The 24459-nt window shown below is 36.0% G+C and overlaps 3 protein-coding genes across 5 annotated transcripts; all 3 read left to right on the forward strand.

The window, feature by feature from the left end:
• The first annotated feature begins 1841 nt into the window (after window positions 1–1841).
• Window positions 1842–7553, forward strand: LOC132183847 (putative E3 ubiquitin-protein ligase RHG1A). Of its 3 annotated transcripts, none has more exons than XM_059597302.2 (6): window positions 1842–2145; window positions 3636–5427; window positions 6470–6523; window positions 6713–6811; window positions 6902–7042; window positions 7119–7553. In XM_059597302.2, exons 2-6 carry the CDS (start codon window positions 3724–3726, stop codon window positions 7248–7250), a joined length of 2130 nt encoding a protein of 709 aa, XP_059453285.2. In that variant the 5' UTR covers window positions 1842–2145; window positions 3636–3723; the 3' UTR covers window positions 7251–7553. The 3 variants fall into 3 exon arrangements, with proteins under 3 accessions (XP_059453285.2, XP_059453286.2, XP_059453287.2); XM_059597303.2 differs by having other exon boundaries at window positions 6473–6523; XM_059597304.2 differs by having other exon boundaries at window positions 1844–2145; window positions 3848–5427.
• Window positions 7554–9469: 1916 nt separating this feature from the next.
• On the forward strand, window positions 9470–12598 carry LOC132183702 (uncharacterized). Its single transcript, XM_059597089.2, has 6 exons — window positions 9470–9993; window positions 10165–10263; window positions 10366–10431; window positions 10521–10586; window positions 11903–12205; window positions 12288–12598. The coding sequence occupies exons 1-6, from the start codon at window positions 9535–9537 to the stop codon at window positions 12366–12368; spliced, it is 1074 nt and encodes a 357-aa protein (XP_059453072.2). The 5' UTR covers window positions 9470–9534; the 3' UTR covers window positions 12369–12598.
• A 4997-nt stretch (window positions 12599–17595) lies between these two features.
• Window positions 17596–21386, forward strand: LOC132185088 (subtilisin-like protease SBT3). The gene is made up of 4 exons (XM_088518563.1): window positions 17596–18179; window positions 18381–19626; window positions 19786–20022; window positions 21312–21386. The coding sequence occupies exons 1-4, from the start codon at window positions 17596–17598 to the stop codon at window positions 21384–21386; spliced, it is 2142 nt and encodes a 713-aa protein (XP_088374689.1).
• Window positions 21387–24459: the final 3073 nt, after the last annotated feature.

Genomic DNA, 24459 nt, shown 5'->3' on the forward strand with positions numbered 1-24459 from the left:
TTTTAATCTCTTTAACTAACGGAATGAGACTTTTTATCATAAGATGATAGTTTGATGAGGTCAGGTGTAATAAGCAAAAGGTAATTACTTCAAATTCTTTCATTCCCATAGGATTTGATCTATAAAAAAACAAATGTTGTAAAATACATTTCAAATTGGCATCACCCCACTTACAATTTACAAACCAAAAGAGAAGGGTATAACTTTTCTCCATAAAAGCACCAAATTTTTTGCCCTAATAAAATAAAATTAAACATCTTATTATAACTTGAAAAATAATTAGTAGAAATAAAATGAATACCCACGGGCGGTGGTGGTGGTGGTACGTGGCAATCTTGACCTCTTCAAAGTTTGAAAGTAAACACAAACGTATAAACCATTTTAACATTAAACCTTTCGTTATCCCTCCCTCTTTCATGTGCACGATCATTATCATACACACAACCTCCACCTTCCCCACCATATGCTCATACAAGTGGGTCATTTCAATCCCTGCAATTTTTGCAGGTCATTAGTTTTGCTCTGTGGGAATAAATTCACCCAATCACTATACCACCCAACTTTTAGAAGAAAAAGAAAAGGGTTTTTTTTAAAAGAGATTTAAAGAGATGAAAGAGTCAAATGTGCAATTTTTGTTTTCAACTTGGTACATGATTGAACCCAAATGGGGTGAGCTGTGTTTTGTAGGTTGCCTGATTTTTCTTCATTGTCAAAAGCAAGGAAAATTTCTAATATTCTCTTCGGTGGGGGAATCACCACCCTTATCTTAATAGTATATTTATTAGTTTTAAATAGCCCATACGCAATGGGTTATATAAGCAATCCATAGGGGAGGATGGGGAGCTTGTTTCCAAGGCCAAAAATTAACATATAATACAAAGTTATGAAAGCAAAGCAACCACCTTCAAAAGGTGAGAGAAAAAAAAAAAAAGAAAAAAAAAGAAAAAATGAAAGGGACAAAAATGATGAAAATATAAAGAATAAGAGGCCCACGATGGAGAAGTGAACGGTAGGAGACGGAAAAGAAAGAGATACTTATTAGGGGCTTTGGGTCTATCTATTCACACCTCTTTTAAGCAAAGTTATATACAATGTCAGCACTCAGCAGCCGCATTGTACCAAAACACAAACACCTAGAGTGCAGAAAAACCTTACCCAAAATTTGACAAATCACTCCCTGAAACTGTACCCGACACAATATTTGATGCTTCTAATTTGGTAATTGGCTCGTAAACCCATTACCCCTATGATGGGACCATCAGCCATGGTCTTTTAATGTATAGCCAACCAAAAATCAAACGAGCACCCAGATTCTTTTAACCATATTGAAGAAAAAAAAATTTAGTCATTAAAAACAGGGACCCAAAAAAATAAAAGGAAGAAAAATGATTAATTTTTGGTCTACAAGGGAGACTCTTCAAAAAAGGAGGGAGGCGAAGGGAGAGGGTGTGATGGGGACTAGGGTGGGAGGGAGGAAGGGGAGAGGAGGACAGGTGCTTGGCGTGAAGGAGATGCATACATGATACAACGTAACATATAACAACAAGTTTTACAACAGCAACATCATCAACAGCAACAACAAACAACAGCAATAAACATCAAAAGTCTTTAATTTTGGTTTAGTTTAAGAGAGAGAGAGAGAGAAAATATCACGAGGAAAGAGGGGGACCTTAAAGCCCATTTGGTAAGCAGCCGAATAGTAGTGCAAACTTTTGCCTCTACCAGTTGTTGCTTGCTTGCTTTTTTATTTTTTTTGTTTTATTTTATTTTATTGTATTCAATTCTTTGTTGGGAAACTGCTCTGTTAGGACTAATCCCCTGGTATTACTCTCTTTCTCTCTCTTTCTCTCTCTTTTGGGGTTATTTCGTAAATTAAAGATTGTTGTCCTCTTTAATCTCTCTTTCCCTTTCTCTCTCCATTCTCAAATCCTCCACCCAAGGGCCAAGGCTCTCTCTCTTCCTCCCTTTGCTCCTTGGGTTTGGTTTTTTCGCCTCTTTCTTTTTCTCGAGCTAAGCGTAAGGAAAATCAAAGAGGCAGCGGAACGAAAATACAGCTTTTTTTTTTTCATCGTTTTCTCTGGGCTGGTTCTTTGTTTTCTGGCCCATATTTTTCAGGTAGATCGGTGTTCTATTTTCATCTGCTGGGTGAGTTTTTCTTTTTTTTCTTTTTGGATTTATCCCTTTGTTATCTGCACTTTTTTCTTTTGGATTAATTAGTTGGTGATAAGATCGGATTGGAATTAGTATGTTTGATCTCTCGGTTCTATATTTTCTTTTTATATTCTTGGGGTTTTAGAAAAATTTCATGAGGAATTGTGGATAAGTTTGTTTGAAGCTTTTAATAATATTTTAAACCCAATACCTGGATGGGTTCCGTGTGTTATGTCTGTTTTCTGATGTTGGGTCTTTATCTGCTCTTTGATTTGTAAAATCATTCTGTTAAAGCTTGGTTCGAGTGATATTTGGCTCATAGCTTCTTCTATCCTAAAATGACCCAAAAAAAAAAATAAAAATCTCCCTCTTATGTATTACTTTTCTATAAAAGGATTGAGTCCGTGTGTGTATGTGTGCGCTTACACCAAAATAAACAAACAAGAAAGAAATACAGACAGTTACTGAAATTTGTTTGGAGTGCCTTTGTGGGTCTGTTTTGCCGTTGCCTGTTTGAAAGGGTGCAACTTTAACTTGGTGGTTTTGTATCATTAGATCTTTCCCTGGTGGGTGCCTGGTTATATGTGATTGTGATGAATTGCTTTGGTGAGATGTCTAGCATGGGTGCTTCATGATTCTTTACTTTGTAGGTAGAGGTTTAGGTGGTGGGGATTTGTGATTTTCAGGAATGTGTATGTGTGTGTGTATATATATCTTTTGTAGCTGAGGTTAATGATGCCTAGTTGATCTATTTGCTTCTGCAAACTGTTGCTTTGATTCTTAACATTCACGTTGTTGCCCTTTCCTTGTTTGTGTTGTCATTTTATTTGTACTATTCAATTTTTTGGGTAGAAATGATGTTATGAGCTTGTAGTGTTTGTGAAAAATATGTTGACCTATGGATTAGCGACTTATGTTTGGATGATTCTACGCCCTTTATGGGTCAAGTAGTATTTGGTGTTGATTCTCAATGTTACTTTGTGTCTGGGATAGTTTGCCTTCTATTTTTTTTTTTTGGGTCCTGAGTCTGGCTTCATTGATGGAGTTTCTTCATATCTAAGAAGACTAGAGGGGATGCTTGAACCTGCCAAAAGATAACTAAATGAAAGCAAGATAATGACTTGGTACATATCAATGTTACGAATCTAAGCTCAATTTGCACCTTTCCTTTAGGTCGAGTTAGCTACATATTCCAATGCAAATACATATTGTAAATTTCAACCCCCCCTCCTCCGCCACCAGTACCATTACCACCAAGACCACCAAAAACGAAGGAAGTAAAAGATTTGAAGAAAAAAAAAAAAAAAAGAATAAGAAAAGAAAATGAAGCATCGCTACACGGCATAAAAATTACTTTTGCATCAGCAACTTCATTTACACACCATAGCAAACAGAAATGAGTCCAACATAGTGTTATATTGGTGAATTAGATTATAGCTCTCTGACTTCCAAATCTGATGATTTGTGTTGTCTTCTTGTATCAGGTGTACCAACAGTGTACTTGATTTTTTCTGTTGGAATTTCTTTGAGATCGTTACCTATATCTTTATAATAAAGTTGTTAGTAGCCCTAATGCAAGGGCAGAGGGGTAGAGTTGGTTCCTTGCCTGAAACCTTGGAAATTGACCATGGATCTACATCAAATAATGTTCCTATAAGTCAGCAGCTTTGCTGGAATAACATGCGAAATACTGCAGGAAACCAATTACCAGACTATATGCTGCCACCTGGTGATATGAACACATATTTGAATTCTGTGAACCACGAACGACAGATGTCAAGTGGTTGGAGCTTGGGTGAGCCTAGTTCTAGCAACAGCCAGAGTGAGGTCAGGTGTGATGAGCAGAAAGCAGAACTTGGATGGTCATCTTCTGAAAGTGCTTGCCCCAGGGCTGGTCCAAGGTTGGAAGAACGGAGCTATGAACCACCTAATACATTTTCAGTTGCCAATGTCAATACGAACCCTCTGTTTCTGCAAAGTTCCAATTCTGATGTGCTTACCCAGAATCTCAACATAAACACAGGTTTTGTGGGTAATGGTGGTGATAATAGTCAAGTCATGTTATGTCCTAATATGCACAAGTCTAGTGGATCAGAAAATCAGTGGATCCCACCTGCTGGTGGCTCCATTCATCATGCACTGCCTTCCAGAAGTGGTGGATTTTTGGTGGAAGACAATGATGGCAGATCAGGTTGTTCACTGGAAGGTCGCCGTGTGTCCTGTAAAAGAAAAGCTATTGAAGCAAATGTTGGACAGTCTTCTGTATCTGGAAGTTCTAGCTACTTTCAGCGTACTGATAGTGCATGGTCTGCTGTTCCTGCTCCATTTAATCTGACCAGCAGTTTAGGGATTTCTGCTCCACCAGAACAGGTGAACCCAAGACTCATGCTAGGTGCAACAGAAGTCGCTTTTGATAACATTCCCGATTTAAGTGGGGCAGGAAGCTCCCATAGAAATACCCGTTTGAGGATAAATCCGCCAATTCAACAAGATTCTATTTCCCCTACTTTATTCCCAACAGAGAGTGCTGTTAGGCATTCTAGTGTTTCTTCTTCCCAGCTTTCACAGAGACATCTTCCAGTTGATTATTCTTTGGACTTGAGGTCAGCATCTACTGCAGATAATATGATTCCTCAAAGTCAACCAGTTTTGATTCATGTTCCTACATTGCCACGAAATGTGCAAGCTCATAGGTGGAATGGAGGATCGAGCTCAGGAACTGGCAGTTCGACAACGTCTATTGTTTCTGGAGACAGAGATGCTGTACCACGCGTAGAAACAGGTTCAAGAAGCGTTGCAAGAAATCTTTTGGAGCATCCTATGTTTGTGTCTGCTACTGATGTCAGAAATTTGGTTCAAAATCCAGCAAATAGAAGTTCAACTGGTGTAAATTTAAGTATTCCTGGAAATGTTGCTTCTACTTCTCGGACCAACCCCAGTTCAGGTGTCCATCCATCATCAGCTCCTACTTTAGTTCCTCGACAGAATCCTCCGCAATATCCTCGAAGATTATCTGAATATGTTCGCAGGTCATTGTTTTCTTCTGCTGGCTCTGAGTCTGGAGGCCAGAGCGGTAATTATTCTCCACTGCGTTCAGGCCCTGTTTCCTCACAAGAAATGGGGTTTTCATCTGGACCTGGTAACCAGGGTCATCTTCAGTCACACCCAAGGTCAGCATTGTGGATGGAGAGACAAAGTAATGGTGGACTTGGAATCCCTTATTTGATGCGAACGTCTGCTGCGGCCGGTGAAGGAAGTAGCAGGCTTGTATCTGAGGTATGTTCTTGAACTCTCTTTTTTTGCTATGATTTTTTCATGGTGTCAAAGTTCAGCTATTTTGCATATCCTTTTTCCTTTCATCTCTATATCTTTAAACATGAAATTCATGTGGATGATTGTCATTTTTCTGATTTTCATACAAGATGATTACCTGACATGATTTTTGCCCAATTATCATCATTAGAATCAAGGCCACTATTTATATACTTGACTCCTGCAAGTTTGATTTTAATTGTTGTTTGATGTGAAGATGTTTCTGCTCAACTTTTATTTGTTTCAACCTTACGTGTTCAGTTATTTAATTTTAAAGAAGGTTCACCGTCTTTGTCACATATTATGATATCGTCTCTTGTGACTGTAGTAATGGCCATCATCAAATGTGTGGGCTTGTGTTTCATCAATTACTTGTGAATGGGTCATGCTTGTTTTTATTTAGTGTAATAATTTTTTTAGTTGTTTGTAAATCTATGCTTGTATGTTATACATCAGCTCAACCACTTGAATAGCTTTGGCTATGTTTGGTAACATATTCTCGAAGTGCTTTCTTAGAGACAAAAAGATGCATTTATCATGTACATTAACAAACAACCAAACACACAACACTTTCAAGAAAACTTTTAATAAAAAATTATAAAAAGAAAAGATAATTGTGTGGTTACCCTCAATGGAGGAGAGGGCTGGTCGTGTGGCTGCCTCTTTCCTGATCAAAGATATCTGTGCGGCCACCACAACAGGCCAAGGGCGTGGCCACCTCTATCCTGGTCGGAGGTAGCCGCATGCCACAACAATAGGCTAGGTGGCCGCCCTAACCCGGACATATGTGACCACCCATGTCCAGGTTGGGGTGCCTGCACGGCCTTCCTTCTCCATTGAGGGTGGCCACATGTCTATCGTTTGGTACAAGCTGATGGGAAAAAGAAATTTATTGGAAATGTTGCATTTCTTTTTTCTTTCATATTTGGACTTTTTAACAAATTTTCTAAGCCAGTTGGATTGTTTTTCTGTTTACTTTAATAATTCTTTTTTTCTTTTTTTGTAGCAGATTCGAAATGTCTTGGGTCTCATGCGCAGGGGTGAGAGCTTACGATTTGAGGTCAGATTTTTACCTTTAGAGTTTCTTCACCTAGAACATCACCAACTTGTCAAGAAAATTTTAAAAAGGCCTAGGAGAAAGACAATTTTATGGCATGCAGAAATATTCTGCTGTCTTGTTTACGATCCTTGACCAAGCAATTTTAGTGGCAAATGGCTACTTTTCTGACGCGTGCTTCCACCTTGTCAGGATGTCATGATCCTTGACCAGTCAGTCTTTTTTGGGGTGGCTGATGCTCATGATCGACACAGGGATATGCGACTAGATGTTGATAACATGTCTTATGAGGTAAATATCCAAAAAACTGATCTAGACATTATGTTTACCTGTTTAAAACAATCTATCTTTGTTCTTATATAATGTTTATTGGAATTATAGGAGTTGTTGGCTCTGGAAGAGCGCATTGGAAATGTGAGCACGGGATTGAGTGAGGAGACAATTTTAAATCGTCTGAGACGGCGGGAGTGTTCAATTGCAGTAGGTTCTCCACTCGAGGCAGAGCCATGTTGTATCTGTCAGGTAAATGACCCACTTGACTCTCTGTGTGATACTGGTTTTCTTCTCTTTGCCTGAAATATTGTGTTATCATTTGCAGGAGGAATACAATAATGGAGATGATCTTGGGACACTGGAATGTGGCCATGATTTTCACGCTGGCTGTATAAAACAATGGCTGATGCACAAGAATTTGTGCCCCATTTGTAAAACAACAGCCCTGACGAAATGAGAGGCTGCCGATAATTTTCTGGCTGTTTATTCTTCTATTGGAAAGAGGGCTAGCCATGAAATTGCGTTGCCTATTATGCCTGCGTCACCTTTCCTACCTGTTCTTCCATGTGAAGCTGGTTCACTCACCCAAGATCCAGAGGAATACTTTTAATTCATAATTTTATTGAAGCCAGCTATTTCCTTGTGGAGGCGGCAGAAAATTTGCAATTGGAGAAAACATGATTAGTTTCAAACTTTCCATTTAGCAACAAATGAGTAGTTTTCAACGTTTATTAAAAATTCAGCCTATTGGCATTACACATTTCTGATGATCATATGAGATTTTGGATGTCTTGTTAAATTAGGAACGGTGGCCATCTCCAAGCCTGATTTGGAAGAGTCGCCATTTTTTCGGAGCATGATTGACAATTTCTTCTTAGCTCTCTCTCTCTCTCTCTCGCTTTCTGCCGGCATTCAAGTCTACCACGAGTTTCAAAACTGGGTTCTCTTGGATCTCCATTACCTATAAGCAACATTTACCTTGTACAATTTTTCCTTTGATCGAATCATTTTTTTCACCAAGTTTTTTTAAGAGCTTCTCGAGCCACCTAAGAATGTTCAAAGCTCTTAAAATTTTTCCATTTTAGCCACCTAAAAATGTTCAATGTTGGTTTAAGTTAAACTCCGAACAAAGTTTTTTTTCAAATTGAGTTAGAGAAAGTGTCCTCTAACCCAATATGTTTTACACATGATCTTGAAGAAATTCTCACAATGTGTGATTTAGAAACCTTTTAAATAACACATCAAAGGTAATACCATTTTGGGTAGTTAGGCCCAGAAAACCAATTCACCAAGGAAGATTTGTAGTAAAAACAAAATACACTTACAACCCTAATAAAGATTTAGATACCTGTACATAGACAAGTACCCCCACTTGCCTCCTGTCACAACAACTCCAAATCCTCTTTTGACAATCATTCTCCTTATTTTCCTTGCCGGCTCATTGGTAGACTTCAATTGATTGATGATGATAAGGCGCGGTTTAAATCACAAACTCTAAGAGATATATGCAACAAACACTCACAACAAAAGTTTTCTTGGCACACCACAAAATAACAAAGGCTAATTTATAATTACTTTATATAAGAAGTGAATAAGTTAACTAAGCAGTACGTGAACAAGTTCGAGTTTGTTCGAAAAATAAATGAGTTAAACTTAAAACAAATTATTTAGCTTGGTGGTAAGTTTAAACTTGCGTCATCTTTGAAATAAAATTAAACGAATAAAGCTTAAATATTCAATACTCAGCTCAATTAGGGTCATAAATGTGATTGATCTAAGAGATGAAAGATAAGTGTGATTATGGCAGATAAAAGGAAGCATTGGAATTGGTGGAGGAAATTAGTAAAGTTTGTTAGAGTATGGGTCTTGAGAAAGATGAAAGAGAAAGACCACCACAAAAATAATAAAGTAAGAGACAAAAAAATACATTAAATACTTATGCATTGATACATAATACTTCTCTACATTTAGATAAGCAATTAGATCAAATGCATTTAATGAATTGGATAGACCTGTTTTTTAGACTTATTATTACCTAAACCTATTTTAGGAACACCTTTAAATACGTATGCTATTATAAGTACTTTTAATACCATTATAATCCGCTAATGATTGGAGTTCGTAGTAATTAACTGTTTTTTTTTAAATAGTAATTAACTATTAGATAGGTGACAAGTGCAAGAAAAATCATATAAAACTCACATGTCTGAATACGTAATTACACAACTCAAAATTTATTAAAAATAAATAAATCTCATATAAATATTTTTACAAAAACTTTCCTAATTAATTGTTTGAGATTTTAATCTTATGTCCGAATTCGTATTTTAAGCCAAAGAATAAAAAATAAATAAAAATAAAAACTGAAAAAGCACGTAGGCATAGGAAACGTGCTAGCTAACCTGACACGCGACCACTAAAAAGGGACCTCGGGATTTGCACTTTTTGTCTGATAATAAATTCTGCTTTCAGGCTTAGGTGATGTTTGGTTGGATAAGGCGGTGGATGATATGACATGTTTGACTTCTTTCACCTCGAGATGACCAATAACAAACCAACATTCAATAAAAGAGAGAGAGAGAGAGAGAGAGAGAAAAAAAAGAAAAAAAGAAAAAAAAAAGAAAAAGAAAATCCCAGTGAGGTGATTAAGGCGGGAGAATTATTAAACTTAATGCGACGGCGTTCTGACTCTAAAGATTTAAACGTTAAACCCTCTCTTAACACTTCTGCGCAGAAAGAAGATGCGGACAATAAATTTAGTACCTGATTGTTCTTCGTCCTTTCCGGCGGAGGATCTGCACGGAACAGCTCCGTCTCCGGTCGCTCCGGAGATGCAAGACATGTCTACCTTTCTTAACCAATTCTTCCACCACAAGCCCATGCTTTACCATTCTGTACCACAACCAGAGCCAGAGCCACAACCACCTCCACTATTTTCACCATGCGGACTGTTCTCCGCGGAGATTTGTCAGCGGTCGGGCGGATCCGAGTGGGAATGCCAAGTCAGAGACGGGAACTCGGGTGCCGCTGTTGAATCGTCGTGCGGTGTCAATGTCACCGATCCCGGCTACTCTTTTGAGGCCGAGGTGAAAGCCTGCGCTCAGAACTCGTTTTATTCGGCCGGTGTTGTGGATTCTGATGCAAACGAGAGGAGAGTTTCGCCTGAGAATTATCTCGACGAGTTGAGTTGTGATAGCGAGGTATTTAAATTTTCCGATTTCTGTTTGGCTGATGAGAAATTGAGATTTGGGGCGTCTGATTTATACGGAAAACTAATAAAGACTTAATATTTGAAAATTTCGTTTTTTTTTTTTTTAAACCCTTAAATTGAGTGAAAATTTTGAGTTAGTGGATTCTTCTTGTTCACTCAGAAAGATTCCGAGGGGTTAGAGGTTTTAGCAAAATCAGTTTCGCGTCGTTCTTCATCGAAGAGGAGCAGAGCTGCGGAGGTCCATAACTTGTCAGAAAAGGTTGTCTCTCAATGCTATAATCTTTCGTTTATTATGCGTGTATGTTTTTACATATGGAGTTATGATTTCTGGGTTGTGTTAATTTGGTTGATTGGTGGGCAGAGGAGGAGGAGTAGGATTAATGAGAAAATGAAAGCGCTACAGAACCTAATTCCAAATTCTAATAAGGTACTCTATTTACTACTGTTAATGAGGTTGATTTTTCAAATGATTGCTTCGGTGAATTTTTTTTTTCCTATCCTTTTTCTATTTGATAGACGGATAAGGCTTCTATGCTGGATGAAGCGATCGAATATTTGAAGCAGCTTCAGCTTCAGGTGCAGGTGAGTTTTCTCTTTCAGGCGATGCTGTTTTGGGTCTGTCATTTTGACCTGTTTATGTAAGGTTTTTTTTTTTCCTCTTTATTGTCTGATGCACAGTTAATTGAAGAATATTTAACATTGATTATTTCATATACATGGTAGATGAAGCTATTTCTTAATTCATAGCAAGTTTGAACACTTTATTGTATATGAAGACATATTTAGCTTTCTATTTAATTTCAAAAAATTAAGAGCTTTTGATGATGATGGTTTGAAAGCGAGTATTATTTTGATCTTGCAAAATTTCTAAAACATACAGTATGTTTTGCATTGGTGGTCTAGATTCATTCTCAGAATTATAAGTATTGAAAAACGTTGAAGAAATTAGTACTCCCATTGAAGCACTGAACCATGTAATGGTTGCTTCTGCAGAAGCAAGTTTTTCAAAACTAAAATCGACCATGTAGCAAGCAGTGGTGGAGACAGGGGGCTGAGGAGCATGGCACCCTTAAGCCCCCTAAGATCCCAAAGTATTATTCTATTCTGTTATAGACTTATAATGTTATTTTGAAATTAGATTTGGGTCACTCTGTTAATTCCCCACACACCCCATTGCCTCAGTCCCCTGCCCCATGGATTGACCTATTACATAAAAATTTTGAATGGAATATTAGTTTGGAGAATTTGAGATAATTGCATGAATGATGTATTAGATGATTTTGAATGGAACATTCACGTGTGATGCTCATTCTTTTTATAGTTAAATGATGCATGTTTCCTTTTTCTTCTTTTTTATAAAAAAGATTCTAATATATGGTACTTTTCCACTGTTAATTTCTTTGAATTTTCATGAAGTCTTTTTCCAATGTGTTCCTGCAAGCAAAGCACTAGAGTTAAGTGGGTTGACACTGTTCCCTAATAAAATTCCTAGATTTTAGTGCTAGTTAGCTCCTAGTTTCTGGATAATCTGTAAAGCATAGTTGCAGTTGGAATACTTACTGAGGTTATGTCAGTGCCTGGGTGCCTGTTCTCTCTTTGACCTTCCTTCTCCTTATGTGTTCTGATGATCATTTATGAAGCAAGAGAGAGGGGAAAAAAATTGCAAACGAAGATTATCTGGTCAATTTGTTCAGCTTTGAATGGCTACCTCTTATAGTCCAAGTGATTTATGTGATCCTTGCATTTGGGTTGTCGACCTTGAGATTGATATTATAGCTCCACTCTGTAAACTTTTCTTCTTCCCTTCATCTCAAAATGCAGAAAGAGTGGAAACTGGAATGTATTACAATTGTTCACAACAATGTCAATATGCTTAGTCATTTGGATTGGTTTTATAGATGCTAGCAGTGAGAAATGGATTGGGTTTGCACCCGATGTTCTTGCTGGGAGTACAGCAGCCTATGCAGTTGCCTCAGGCAGGAGTCAGCTTTGATGAGGGAAATGGATATCCGAATTCGAGCAGAGGAACAGGCACATTTTCTGGGAATCACGAAAACTGCAGGGAATCTGTTTTAAATCTCTCCAATCAGCCATTTGTTATACCTTCAGTGACGAACATCACCATTCCAGAAACCTCACTTGGTTTTGAAGAAGAATCAGCTCAGGCACATTATGAACCATTGAATCATTCATCTTCCAAGGTAATTCTATTAAGATAGGCAACTAAATTGTCAGATTTTTGGGATTAATTCATTTTTTTCTTTCCTTTTTCATAATATGAAGGAAATTGCTAGTGATGGCAAGCTACAGCTACAGTCTGATACCAGTCAGATTGGAAAGATCTCTTCATCAGACTTGTCTTAGCCAAAAGCTGCCGTCAGAGAGATAGGATGTAAGAAGTTTCTGCCGTCTCAAACAATTCCTTTTGGAAAATTTGTTCTATTGTTATCATATTTGTCTCGATCGCTATAGTTCTTATATAAACCTTTCAATGAATATGATGAATATAATAGAGGTGAAGAAAGAAAGGTATTACCATTTGGGTTGTGGATTGTAGTTGTACATTTCGAACCATGCAAATCTTTTATGTTTCACATTGTCACGGTCTTTACTAGTGTTTTTTTTTTTTTTTTTTTTTTTTTTTTTGTCTCATATGACACCATCTTTGTGGGGACGGACGAGGAATTTTTGCATAATCTTAATCCTAGTTGATAACGAATAACCATTATTAACTAAAATTCTACTTCAATACTAATTCTAATCCCCTCATAATTCCCTTCCTAGCAACGTCATAGACATTGGGTAAAAGGTGGCTCAACCACTCCCAGGGGCAGGATCAGAATCTTTTGTGTGGATGTCTGAACCTACTTAAATAAATACATAGATACATATAGTTCTTTTATGTGTGTGAGCGTGCTTATGTAAAATAAAAGTAGACAAATCTTAAACTTACTCTTATACTAATAAGTCATAACTTAATACAAAAGTTATATATCTATAAAATCATCTTTAAAAGGAATTTTCATTTTGAATACAAAAGTTTTCTAGTTTGTTATAGACATGTACAACTGTAGAAAGTTAAATCATCTAGGGGTGAAATAGTTGTCATTGTTCGGGCCATGGTATAAAAAACAATAATTTTATAAAGGTTTTAAAATTTTTTGGGTTGCCAAAAACCGCTCAACTACTAAGGTAATTCCGCCCCTAATCACCCATGTTCCAATTTTTTTTTTTTTTCAATTGTTTATATATATATATATATATATTGTTATGGTTTTGGGTGAAGTTGATTGGTGCTAATGCTGCATTTGACAGTATCCGTTAAAAAATTAGACGGATCGCATAGACGTTTTAGTTAATTTTACATACTATAAGAAGCCCTCAAAACATTTTTATACCACATGGAACTTATTGCAAATCGATATATCCAACAAGACTAATTTTGTATTTTATTTTTTTATTTTTTTCCTTTTTATTAGCAACTGCTACATACTTGTGAAGAATATGTAATGAATTTTGTAACTTTAAGTTCTGCAAGTTGGGGTGTTTCAAGATTCTTCAGAATAGCCTTCGCCCTCCCCCCACCTTTGAGATATGTTGTAATTTACCACCTAACGAACGGCCTTTGGAGATGCAATTAAGTAAAATATATATTCATAATTTGTAAAAAATATTTAAACATGCCCTTTCTTCTCTTCAAATTATATGAATTTCTCTTGTAATTAGTTATTGATAATCCCCAATAAAAATGCCTGAACTTGTAATCACCAATCGCATTAATCCTGCTGAATTAAGATCGCGTGTCTATTATTCTTTTGTTTTTAGGTGGAGAGCAGATTTTTACACCTATCTCTTTAATCCTATCTAGGGCTAAAGCTGGTTCCATAATTAGAATATTGATAAAATAATTAAAAAATGAGGTTTAGAAAAATCAGTATAGTAATTCACCACATCATTAACGTGCGCCACAAATAACAATATTAAATTAGGCTAATTTCGTATCATGATGTAATTTTCTGGTTGATAAGAAACTGATTGGATCAAATAGAATATGACCGGCCAATTATTTATGTTTTTCTTTTTTCTTTTGATTACTTCACTATATAAACAAATCACAAAGCCCTTAATTACGAAAATTAAGCAACAAAAGTAGTTTGAGTTGAAAGAGTAAGAATGGGATGTCTTCCATGCTTAATCTTTCTTGTGTCGTTAACGTTTTTTCCGTGGCTCCATGCAGAAACAGCACAAATAGAGAGGATGACGTATATTGTCCACATGGATACTTCTCTCATGCCTAAAGCCTTCAGCACTCGTGATAATTGGTATTCCTCCACCGTTGATTCCCTTAACTCTGCAAATTTTGACGGCCATCAAAGTTAGCATTTTTTTCATTTGTCACATGTGTCTCACACAGTCAGCATTCTACCAATGCCATGTTAGCAAAAGCCAAGTCATTTATAAATAAATAATAAATAAATAAATAAATAAAATAAAAGAAGAGAGAAAGACCCAACAGACGATCATGCAAAAACGGAAAAACCATCATCTTTGTCATCCCAACATGGATATTTCCTGCATTACTATAAAAGGGAGTGAGAGGGTTACATATAGGGCTGTTAAGTGAGCGAAGCGTCTCGCGAGCAAGCTCGGGCTTGGCTCGCATACTCGGGCTCGGCTCGCATACTCGGGCTCGGCTCGTATAAGCTCGACTCGAATATTAAATGAAGCACTTCATGAACACAAATTCTGGCTCGAATATTAAACAAAGCAAGCTCGGTTCGACTCGGCTAAGCTCGTGAACAGCTCGTATAAGCTTGAGTGTGTGTGTATATATATATATATATATATATACACACACTAAGTAATAGATAATTAATTATAAATCTCATAATTATTAAAACCTTAAAATTGCATTTATATTTAAGCGTTAGAGAATGAAAAATTCTAAATCCTTCGTGATGAAAGAGAGAGAGAACAATCAATAAAAGGGCCTCGATTCAATTAAAGCAGATCCAAACGAAAGGAAGAAGAATCAAGCAGAAACTATTGAGAGAAATTGCGAAAGGCATAAACTATTGATGAATCAAACAGACCCAAACATTATCACTACATGTCTGGTGAGTGAGAGTGAGAGAGTGGGAAATGAGAGTTCAGGTGGAAGATCCGTTGTGACTGGTGAGGGGGATTGAGAGAGAGACATTAAAAAAATATTTTTTTGTAGGGGGCGTTGTCCCAATGTAGTCTGAATGCAACCTGTTAACTTGTCCCACATTGTTAACAAAATATCAATCTCCAAGTTTGCTTATCTATAAAAGGATGCATATCCTCTCTCTTTGAAACCAAATGCCTTACTGTATTGACTCAGGCTCTATACTCGACTAGCCAGGCTAAGCAAATACTCATATGCAAACTAACTTCTTAAGCCGTTTAAGAGTACTTGAAGTTAAAAAATTTATTTAAAACAAAAACATTAAATATAAGAGCCAGCTCGCGAGCTGGCTCGGCTCGACTTATTATTAGCTCGAGCTCGATTTTTTTGGCTCGCCATTGAGCTCGAGCTCGAGTAAAATTTAAATGAGCCAAGCTTGAACAAGGGAAGCTCGCTCAAGCTCGGCTCGTTTACACCCCTAGTTACATACAAAGGGGGTTCTTCCCCATTCTTGATTTGAATGGAAGAAAGAATTGGAGACCAATTGGAAATGCTTCTAAACAATAGGTTGGAGGCGGCTCATTTAGCTAACAAGTATACTCGAAAATTAACACTTTTAGAAACTCTACTAACTTTTTAGCTATGAAAAAAGAGTAAGCAAAAGTTGATATCCGAAATAATAGAAGCAAAGCTCCAATCCTTGAAGAGATCCGGGTTTTGAATGGCAAGAATGATATTGTTGAGGGCATCCCCTTCTAGGATGAGAGAGTACACTTCAAGAGAAGTTACTAATTGAATAACTAAAAGAGCCGCTTGAGCCTCACCTATAGTAGCATCTATGACTTATATTGAACATTTAAACTGTCTAAAGAGTTAAAATATTTGTTTTGAGATGAGTTTGGGAGTATGTTAATAGTCTCATCCACTCATTCCCTAGAACTTAGAATTTTTTTTTTTTTTTTTTTTTTTTAAATGATAAGGTTTAAATTTGAGTGGATTCTATTAGCCCTGTGATGCAACTTGTTTCTAAGATTTAACTACCAGACCTGGCATTATCAACAATCCTTCATTTTCTAATAAAAACAAATAGACATTTGCAACATTAACATTGAAAAGATGTTAGACGTACATGTGTTGTTTTAAGGTTGTGCCTCAAAGCTAAAAAATTGGGTTGGTGAAGAAGATGGTTTTTGTTATCGAGTCCTTTGTTGTTGTTGTTGTTTTTTTTTTTTTTTTGTAGTGACCTGTAACTACTTGTATGCTCACATGTCAAATGAGACACGTGTAACAGATGACAAACTATTAACTTTAACGGTAAAGTGACAAAGTGGTCTATCTAAATACAGGCAAAACATAAAGACATTATTCTTGAAATTTAAAACCCAATGATTAAATCTCAAATCAAACAAAAATGTAGAAACTAAATATGATATTTTCCTAAATCATGTTATAAATGTTATAGTACCCTACATTTTTAATTACTTTTTCAACCAATTCGATCTTGATAGACTATACATGAAATGAGCCTCTTTTCTTTTGCCCTTCATACTATGAAAGGATGCATTTCTTTGTGTTTTGGTTTTGGTTTAGGGTTTTTTCTTCCTATTGTTTTTTTGGTTGAGTTTGCTAAGTCAAATGGGTAATTTAATTGGCCCTTCATACTATGAAAGGATCTCATTTCTTTGTTTTGCCTTTTTAGTTTCCTATTCTAGATGTGACATGGTTTTATGGTTTTTTTTTTTCAACACGTACGATTTTATGGTTGACGGCAAATAAGTAATATTTCCACAAGTTAAAAGTGAGGCTCAATTTGACTTCCAAAAGGGGTTGATCGACTTTTCAATTATCTTTGCTTTCATTCTCTGTATTGTCTTCACCAGCAGTTTTTTTTTTTTAAAAAAAAATGTTTAGCAAAAGGGTATCGCTTGTCCTAGAGTCATTCAACAAAACTAATTAATTATTTGTGTGTTAATTTCTTTGGGGACAATAAATTTTTTTAAATGACAATATGTTAGTACAGAAAAGAGTCATTAAAGCTTAATTTAAATTATTATTTTTTAAATATTAATTAGCTGATTGGGTTTGTCTTTTCATTTTAATTAGTCCTACAAAAGCTAGCAAATAAGGACAATGTCACCGTCGATCGTCATATGCTCCTAAGACGGCATTTTAAACTTTATAAGAATAATGATCGGTGGAAAACAGATTTTGGCACCTACTAGCTACCTTTGTAATCCTATCTAGGGCTGGGCTATACTTTAAGTCGATAGGAAATGAGTGATGTAATAATTTAACTAATATTCTAACAATCGCACCGATTAGATTCAACTTTAAACGAAGGCCTATTGTTGTAAGTTATGTTTATTACTTCACTATATAAACAAATCACAAAGCCCTTAATTAGGAAATTAAGCAGAAGTAGTTTCAGTTGAAAGAGTAATAATGGGATGTCTTCCATGCTTATTCTTTCTTGCGTCGTTACCCTTTTTTCCGTTGTTCCATGCAGAAACAGCACAAATAGAGAGGAGGACGTATATTGTCCACATGGATACTTTTCTCATGCCTAAAGCCTTCAGCACTCGTGATAATTGGTATTCCTCCATCGTTGATTCCTTTAACTCTGCAAATTTTGACGGCCATCTGTCCTCTCACTCCTCTGCAACCTCGCTTATATACACCTACAATCATGCTCTTGATGGTTTTAGTGTTTTTCTTTCCGTAGATGAATTAGAGGCCTTGAAGAAAACCCCAGGGTTTATCTCAGCTTATAGAGATAAAATTATTAAGCTTGACAGCACCCATACCCCTGAATTCCTCTCCCTCAATCATTCTGATGACTTATGGCCTGATTCCAATTTCGGTGAAGATATCATTGTTGGTGTCCTTGACTCTGGTATATGGCCAGAGAATAAGAGTTTTAACGACAAAGGAATTCCTGCCAATTATCCATCGAGGTGGAAAGGAAAATGTGAGGAAGGAGAAAGTTTTAATTCCTCTTTGTGCAATTTCAAGCTCATCGGAGTTAGGTACTTTCAAATTACAACTTATTCCAAATGTTTAAGTCAATATATAGATTTAATCATTTAATTTATATTCTATCACTATCTTTCATGTTTAGCTCTCCAGCCTCTTTACACTCCTTTATACGTGATCGAGGTCCAACAATTCAAGACTTCTGCTCTAAAAATGTATAGATGAATTTAATCTTTTAATTTATATTCTAATAGGTACTTCAACGATGCTCTCAAAAAGGAATATCCCGGCTTAATCATTGGCATGAATTCTGCTAGAGCCACCGATGCGCACGGGACCTATGCTGCTTCTATAGTCGCTGGGAATTACGTAGATGATGTCTCTTCTTTTGGGTACGCTAAAGGAACAGCAAAAGGTGTTGCACCACGTGCGAGGCTGGCTATTTATAAGATCAGTTGGGATGGAGAGGCTAGCTTCTCCGACATTGTTGCCGGTATGGACCACGCTATTGCAGATGGCGTTGACGTGATCAACATCTCCTTGGGCCCCGAAGATATGCCATTACAAACTAATCCAATCGCAATAGCTTCATTTCGTGCTGTGAAGAAGGGTGTGTTGGTTTCAACTTCAGCAGGAAATAAAGGCCCAGCCCTTGGGACAGTGCACAACGGGTTTCCTTGGGTCTTGACCGTCACGTCAGGATCCGTGGATCGTTGGTTCGCCGGACATCTGGCTCTTGGAACCGGCGAAACCATTATTGGATGGACCATGTCCCCAAGCAACGCCCCATTGCAAGACCTGCCATTGGTGTATAATGTTTTCCTTTCAGCATGCGACAAGAGGCTCTCGTCTAGAAAAGTAGATGGCATTATCATATGTAATGACATAGGATCTATCGACTCTCAAATATCTCAAATTACTACATCGAATGTGAAGGGAGCTGTATTGATTGCTGATAATCCTAAGTTTTTTGAAGTTGGGGGTCCTCTTTGTCCTTGTGTTGTAATTAACTCAATGGATGCATCGTTGGTGATCAATTATGCAAAGACCAATATTAGACCCAGTGCTACCATCACCTTCCAGCATACCATTTTGGGGATAAAACCTGCACCAATTGTGGCTAGCTACGGTTCAAGAGGTCCGTCGCAGAGCTTTCCGAGCATATTGAAGCCGGATATTATGGCGCCAGGGTCGTTGGTTTTAGGTGCTTGGATACCAGAAAAACCAATTGGTCGATTTAGGTCAATTTTATATTATAGTGACTATTATATATGGCGTGGAACATCTGGTGCTTGTCCTCAAGCTGCTGGCGTGATTGCACTTCTGAAAGCTATGCATCCAGATTGGAGTCCTTCCGCTATTAAATCTGCTATTATGACAACCGCAAATCCATTTGACAACTCTTTCAAACCAATTAGAGATAATGGCAATAAACTTCAACCTGCTTCGCCTTTAGCCATGGGAGCAGGTCAATTCAGCCGAATCATGCACTTGATCCGGGTTTAATGTATGACGCAACCCCACAGGATTATGTCAATTTCTTATGCTCCATGGATATTGACATGAAGGATATTAAGGCCGTTATCGGATCGGAATATGATTGCAAAACTCCATATGCTGATCTAAATTATCCATCGTTTGTTGTTTTATATTGTGAAGGTGTGGGAACAAGAATTCCATAGAATTGTAACTAAAGTTGGACAAGGCTCTGCAACTTACGATGCTTTGGTGAGAGCACCCGAGGATTCTCAAGTTGTAGTCTCACCGACGAGATTGGTCTTCGGAAATAAGTACGATAATCAATCATTCACACTTAACTTAACTTACAAAGGCAACCGTAATAGCCATGTTTCATTTGGTGAACTTGTTTGGATCGAAGAAAATAGAAACCACATGGTAAGAAGCCCCATTGTTGTTTCACCTATGGTCCATTCAAGAAGTTCCACTTTATGTCGGTAGTAAAAGTTTCAATTTTAGAACAATTTACATGATTGTATCTCTCTTCTTTTCTTACTGCAATGGCATTCTTGCAGTTTGTGTCCTAATTTAAATTTGGTTATCTGTAGATATGATTGCATAAGGATCCTCTGTACGTATTGTATTATAAAGTATGATCATCATCCTTTTGATGATGGTGAATCATATCCAGTACAATCCTACCATGTCAGATTGTTTATTTGCAGGAGTAGGCGAACCGGATCGATTATGTGAAAATTCTTGACTCCCATTTAACATTTAAGGATGATTGGTATTCGATGTATAACTCTTTGAGATACTTTTAGACTTGAGTTGTAATATTTTGTCCTTTTCTTCATGATCGGTCCAAGACCGAGACATTTGATGCCGCCGTTATGTTAAATTAGGTTATGATGTTTTAGTACTGTTTTGGTTACTATTTACATGTAGAATTAGATATAAATCTTATTATATAAGTGACAAGTCTTTCGTTGTAAGCTATCTGGAGGGTCCCAATATCCTTTAGAACTTATTTACTCCGTATAAATAAGTCTGGAGAGATGCACCAGTAATTAATTACCGATAAATTAATGTCTCGAGACATTACAATTAACCACCAAGATATTAAACAACAGATGACATTGAGTTGCATATAGTCAAAAGGAACCATATAAAAAAGTTTCTATGGGTTGAGAACCAAAACACTTTCCTAAATCTTCTTGAGGTATAAATTTTTATCAAATCCCTCCATAAGGTTTAAAAATTATTAATTGCTCCTTAATATTTGAATTGTTAACCTTTAATTAAATTTTTTTAACGTTGTTGTCATGTGTTATATATACCCAATTAGAAGACTGCGAGTGTAAAAATAATATGGTCAGCATGTCTAGTTAACTAGTGGTCTTGCTGAAATGCCACGTCATGCCACATCATGGTGAAAGGTTTTAAGAAAATAGATATGTTAGAATCTAATAAAAATTTCATATTTTGTCCATAAAAATCCATGCTGCATGCTGCAAGATGCCACATCTTCTTTTTATTTTTTCTTTTTCTTTTCACCAAAAGTATGATGTGGCATCTTGCCACATGGACTTTTATGGGTAAATATGAAATTTTTATTAGATTCTATCATTTCTCTTCAGAAAAATGATTGCAAAGACCAAAAGGGCTCTTTGGATTAAGCCCCTTAGTCCTCAATTGTGCTTCCACTGTGTTTCTCTCAATCACAGTGGAAGCAAATTTTGGGTCTTGATCCAATTGAAGAACAAATGGGTTTCCTGCCATGGCTTCAAGCTGTATATTGAGTATCAAAAGTCTTTTTTTTTTTTTTTTTTTGTGGGTGCATTCCATATTTTATTATTATTATTTTTTATGTTATCAGTAGTCAAGTGCCACATGGTATATTACTAAATTGTTCTGATATCATTTGTAACGACTTAAAGAAAACATTAGTCATATTTGTGCACTGTCATTCCAAAAAGATTAATCAAATTACAATTCAAGTTCCCTTTAATTATTTATAAAACTCAGTCTCACCTAATCAATAACTAATATGAAATTTAGCACTCATGAACATCTTTATAGTCCACCCATACTAAATTAAGATGCACAATCTACCCATCCAATAAAAGACTAACTTTTTAAAATGTCACAATCCAAACTTTTGATACCTCTTGCATACATAAAACTATTTCCCAAGTTGTTTTATTTAGTGTTTATCATAAATATAAGTGTTAAATGTAATTTTGGTACCTATGGTTAGGTAAAAAATCAAACAGACCTCTCGGTTTCAAAAAGTGTCACAAGTGGTACCTGTAAATATTAAAAAGACATATTTAGTACTTTCGTCCATGATTCGTCCAAAAATTTAATGGAACTACATTTCAACATTTTTAAAATGGTGACACATGTCCCCAGATGCCACATATTAATGCCTAGTCAGCAGATTGACTAACGTGACATTATATCATAGGTAGTATCTATGTTTTGGATGCCACATATTCTTAAAAAAATAATAAAATAATGAAAAAATATAAAAATAAAATAAATTTTTGAAACATAAGAATTGAAAAAAATAATAATAATAATAACTCCAATTAACGAACTTAATATATATATATATATATATATATATATATATATATATGGGAAAAATGTAATTTAGCCCTTCAAACTATCAGCCATTTTTATTTTAGCCCCTTAATGTTTTAAAGGTGATAAAGTAGCCCCCCAAACTACCAACAAGTTGCAATTTGGCCACTCCGTTAGTCATTACCGTCAAATAGGATGAAAAATTCAATACTATGTGGGTAAAGTCCACATACTCCCCTCAAACTATCACCCAATTGACAATGTCCCCCCAAACTTTCAATTATGACAATGTCCCCTCCAAACTACCAAAACATTGTCAATGTCCCCACCAAGACTAGCAATAAGACAAAAATGCCCCTATAGATTTCACAATAAGACAAAAATACCCCTATAAATTCAAAAAAAAATTGATTTAAAAAAAAAAACGAAAAACTTTAATTTAAAAATAATATTTTTTTAAAAAACAATTTTTTTTCAACAAAAATTTTTAATTTTTTTTAAAACGGAAATTTTTATTTTTTTAAAAAAACTATTTTTTATTTAGTTTTAAAAAAACAAAAAATTTCATTTTATTAAACGAAAATTTTATTTTTTTTAAACGTAAATTTTTATTTAAATAAAATTATAGAACAAAAATAAGAAATAAAAAAAAATTAAAAAAAAAAACTAAAACTAAAATTTTCAATTTTTATTAAAAAAAAAAATCGAAAATTTTTAATTTTTTTCTTATAAAATTGATTTTAAAAAAATAAAAAATAAAAAAATTGGCCAACGTTTGGATTTTTTTTTTTTTTGTTAGTTTTAGGTTTTTTCTAGAAGTTTTAGTTTTTTTTTTTTAATTTTACTGAGGGTAATTTCGTCATTGGGGGAACATTGACAATTTTTGGTAGTTTGGAGGGGGGACATTGCCACAATTGAAAGTTTGGGGGGGACATTGTCAATTGAGTGGTAGTTTGAGAGGGTTATGTGGACTTTCCCATATATATATAGGAAAAATGTAATTTAGCCCCTCAAACTACCAGCCATTTTTAATTTAGCCCCTTAATGTTCTAAAAGTGATAAAGTAGCCCCTCAAACTACCAACAAGTTGCAATTTGGCCACTCCGTTAGTCATTACCGTCAAATAGGATGAAAAATTCAATACTACGTCGTTTTGGCAATGTTAAGTTACTAAAATATCATTTTTTTTTAAAAAAAAAATGAACTTAAAAAAATGCCCCCAAAACGACGTCGTTTTAAAAAAAAAAAAAAAAAAAAAAAAAAAAACCAACGATGGTTTGGGGGTGGCTCGAGCCACCCCCAAGCCATGGGGATGGCTGGGTGACCACCCCATGGCCTATGGGGCAGCTGGGCAAGAAGGTAGACCTGTTTGAGAATGGGCTTGTTGCAATCACTGAGATCTTCAATCCAATACTAAACAAAGTCCAGATGGTCAAAATTCAGTTACCCGGATTACCACAAGAATTGCTGAGGAAAATGGAAGAGAGGAATGTAGACTTTGCGGCTCATCCCTTGGAAATCAACCAGTGGCCTACAATACTCGATTTGTTAGGGAATTTCGCTTTTCCATTGATTTTGCTTGGCTCTTTACTGCTTAGAACATCATCTACAAACACTCCAGGAGGCCCCAACTTGTCGTTTGGGCTCGGAAGGTATAATACTAAAAGAAAATTATCAATCCACTCTAAAAGCTAGTTTCTTTTCAAAATAGTAGAGTTTTACTTGATCCAAATTTAACAATTTATGCCCATATAACAACATCTGTACGACAGGAGCAAAGCAAAATTTCAAATGGAACCCAACATGACGGGAGTGACATTTGACAATGTTGCTGGTGTTGATGAAGCAAAGCAAGATTTTCAAGAGATTGTCGATTTCTTAAAAACCCCATAAAAGTTTGCTGCAATCGGAGTGAGAATTCCCAAAGGAGTTCTTTTGGTTCAAAAAGTGATAATGTTCGAAAGGGCATTTTAGTAACTTAACCTTAAAAAGCGATGTCATTTTGTATTTTTCATCCAATTTTACGATGTTAACTAACAGAGTGGCCAAATTATAATTTTTTGGTAGTTTGGGAGGCTAAATTATATTTTTCCCCGTATATATATATATTTGGAGAGTTGGGGTGGCTAGCCACACCATTTTGGTCATAGGGGGTGGCCGGCCACCCCCATTTTAGCTAGGGAGTGGCTCAAGCCACCCCCAACTTGCAAAATGAGCCGCCCCCGTTTGCCCTAACAGTGGTTTGGCCACCCCAAGGGCCAAATAATATATATATATATATATATA

This window comes from Corylus avellana, chromosome 7 (assembly GCF_965113065.1).
Source record: "Corylus avellana chromosome 7, dhCorAvel1.hap1.2, whole genome shotgun sequence".
Taxonomy (NCBI): domain Eukaryota; kingdom Viridiplantae; phylum Streptophyta; class Magnoliopsida; order Fagales; family Betulaceae; genus Corylus; species Corylus avellana.

What these genes read in the sequence shown, in the direction of transcription:
- LOC132183847 (XM_059597302.2), top strand. Translation starts at nt 3,724, where the DNA reads ATGCAAGGGCAGAGGGGTAGAGTTGGTTCCTTGCCTGAAACCTTGGAA. An exon ending in GTAGCAGGCTTGTATCTGAG is followed by an intron (nt 5,428 to 6,469) that starts GTATGTTCTTGA and finishes CTTTTTTTGTAG; the next exon opens with CAGATTCGAAATGTCTTGGG. An exon ending in GTGAGAGCTTACGATTTGAG is followed by an intron (nt 6,524 to 6,712) that starts GTCAGATTTTTA and finishes CCACCTTGTCAG; the next exon opens with GATGTCATGATCCTTGACCA.
- LOC132183702 (XM_059597089.2), top strand. Translation starts at nt 9,535, where the DNA reads ATGCGGACAATAAATTTAGTACCTGATTGTTCTTCGTCCTTTCCGGCG. An exon ending in AGTTGAGTTGTGATAGCGAG is followed by an intron (nt 9,994 to 10,164) that starts GTATTTAAATTT and finishes TTGTTCACTCAG; the next exon opens with AAAGATTCCGAGGGGTTAGA. An exon ending in TGAATCATTCATCTTCCAAG is followed by an intron (nt 12,206 to 12,287) that starts GTAATTCTATTA and finishes CATAATATGAAG; the next exon opens with GAAATTGCTAGTGATGGCAA.
- LOC132185088 (XM_088518563.1), top strand. Translation starts at nt 17,596, where the DNA reads ATGGGATGTCTTCCATGCTTATTCTTTCTTGCGTCGTTACCCTTTTTT. An exon ending in GAATCATGCACTTGATCCGG is followed by an intron (nt 19,627 to 19,785) that starts GTTTAATGTATG and finishes TATATTGTGAAG; the next exon opens with GTGTGGGAACAAGAATTCCA. An exon ending in AAGAAAATAGAAACCACATG is followed by an intron (nt 20,023 to 21,311) that starts GTAAGAAGCCCC and finishes TCTCAATCACAG; the next exon opens with TGGAAGCAAATTTTGGGTCT.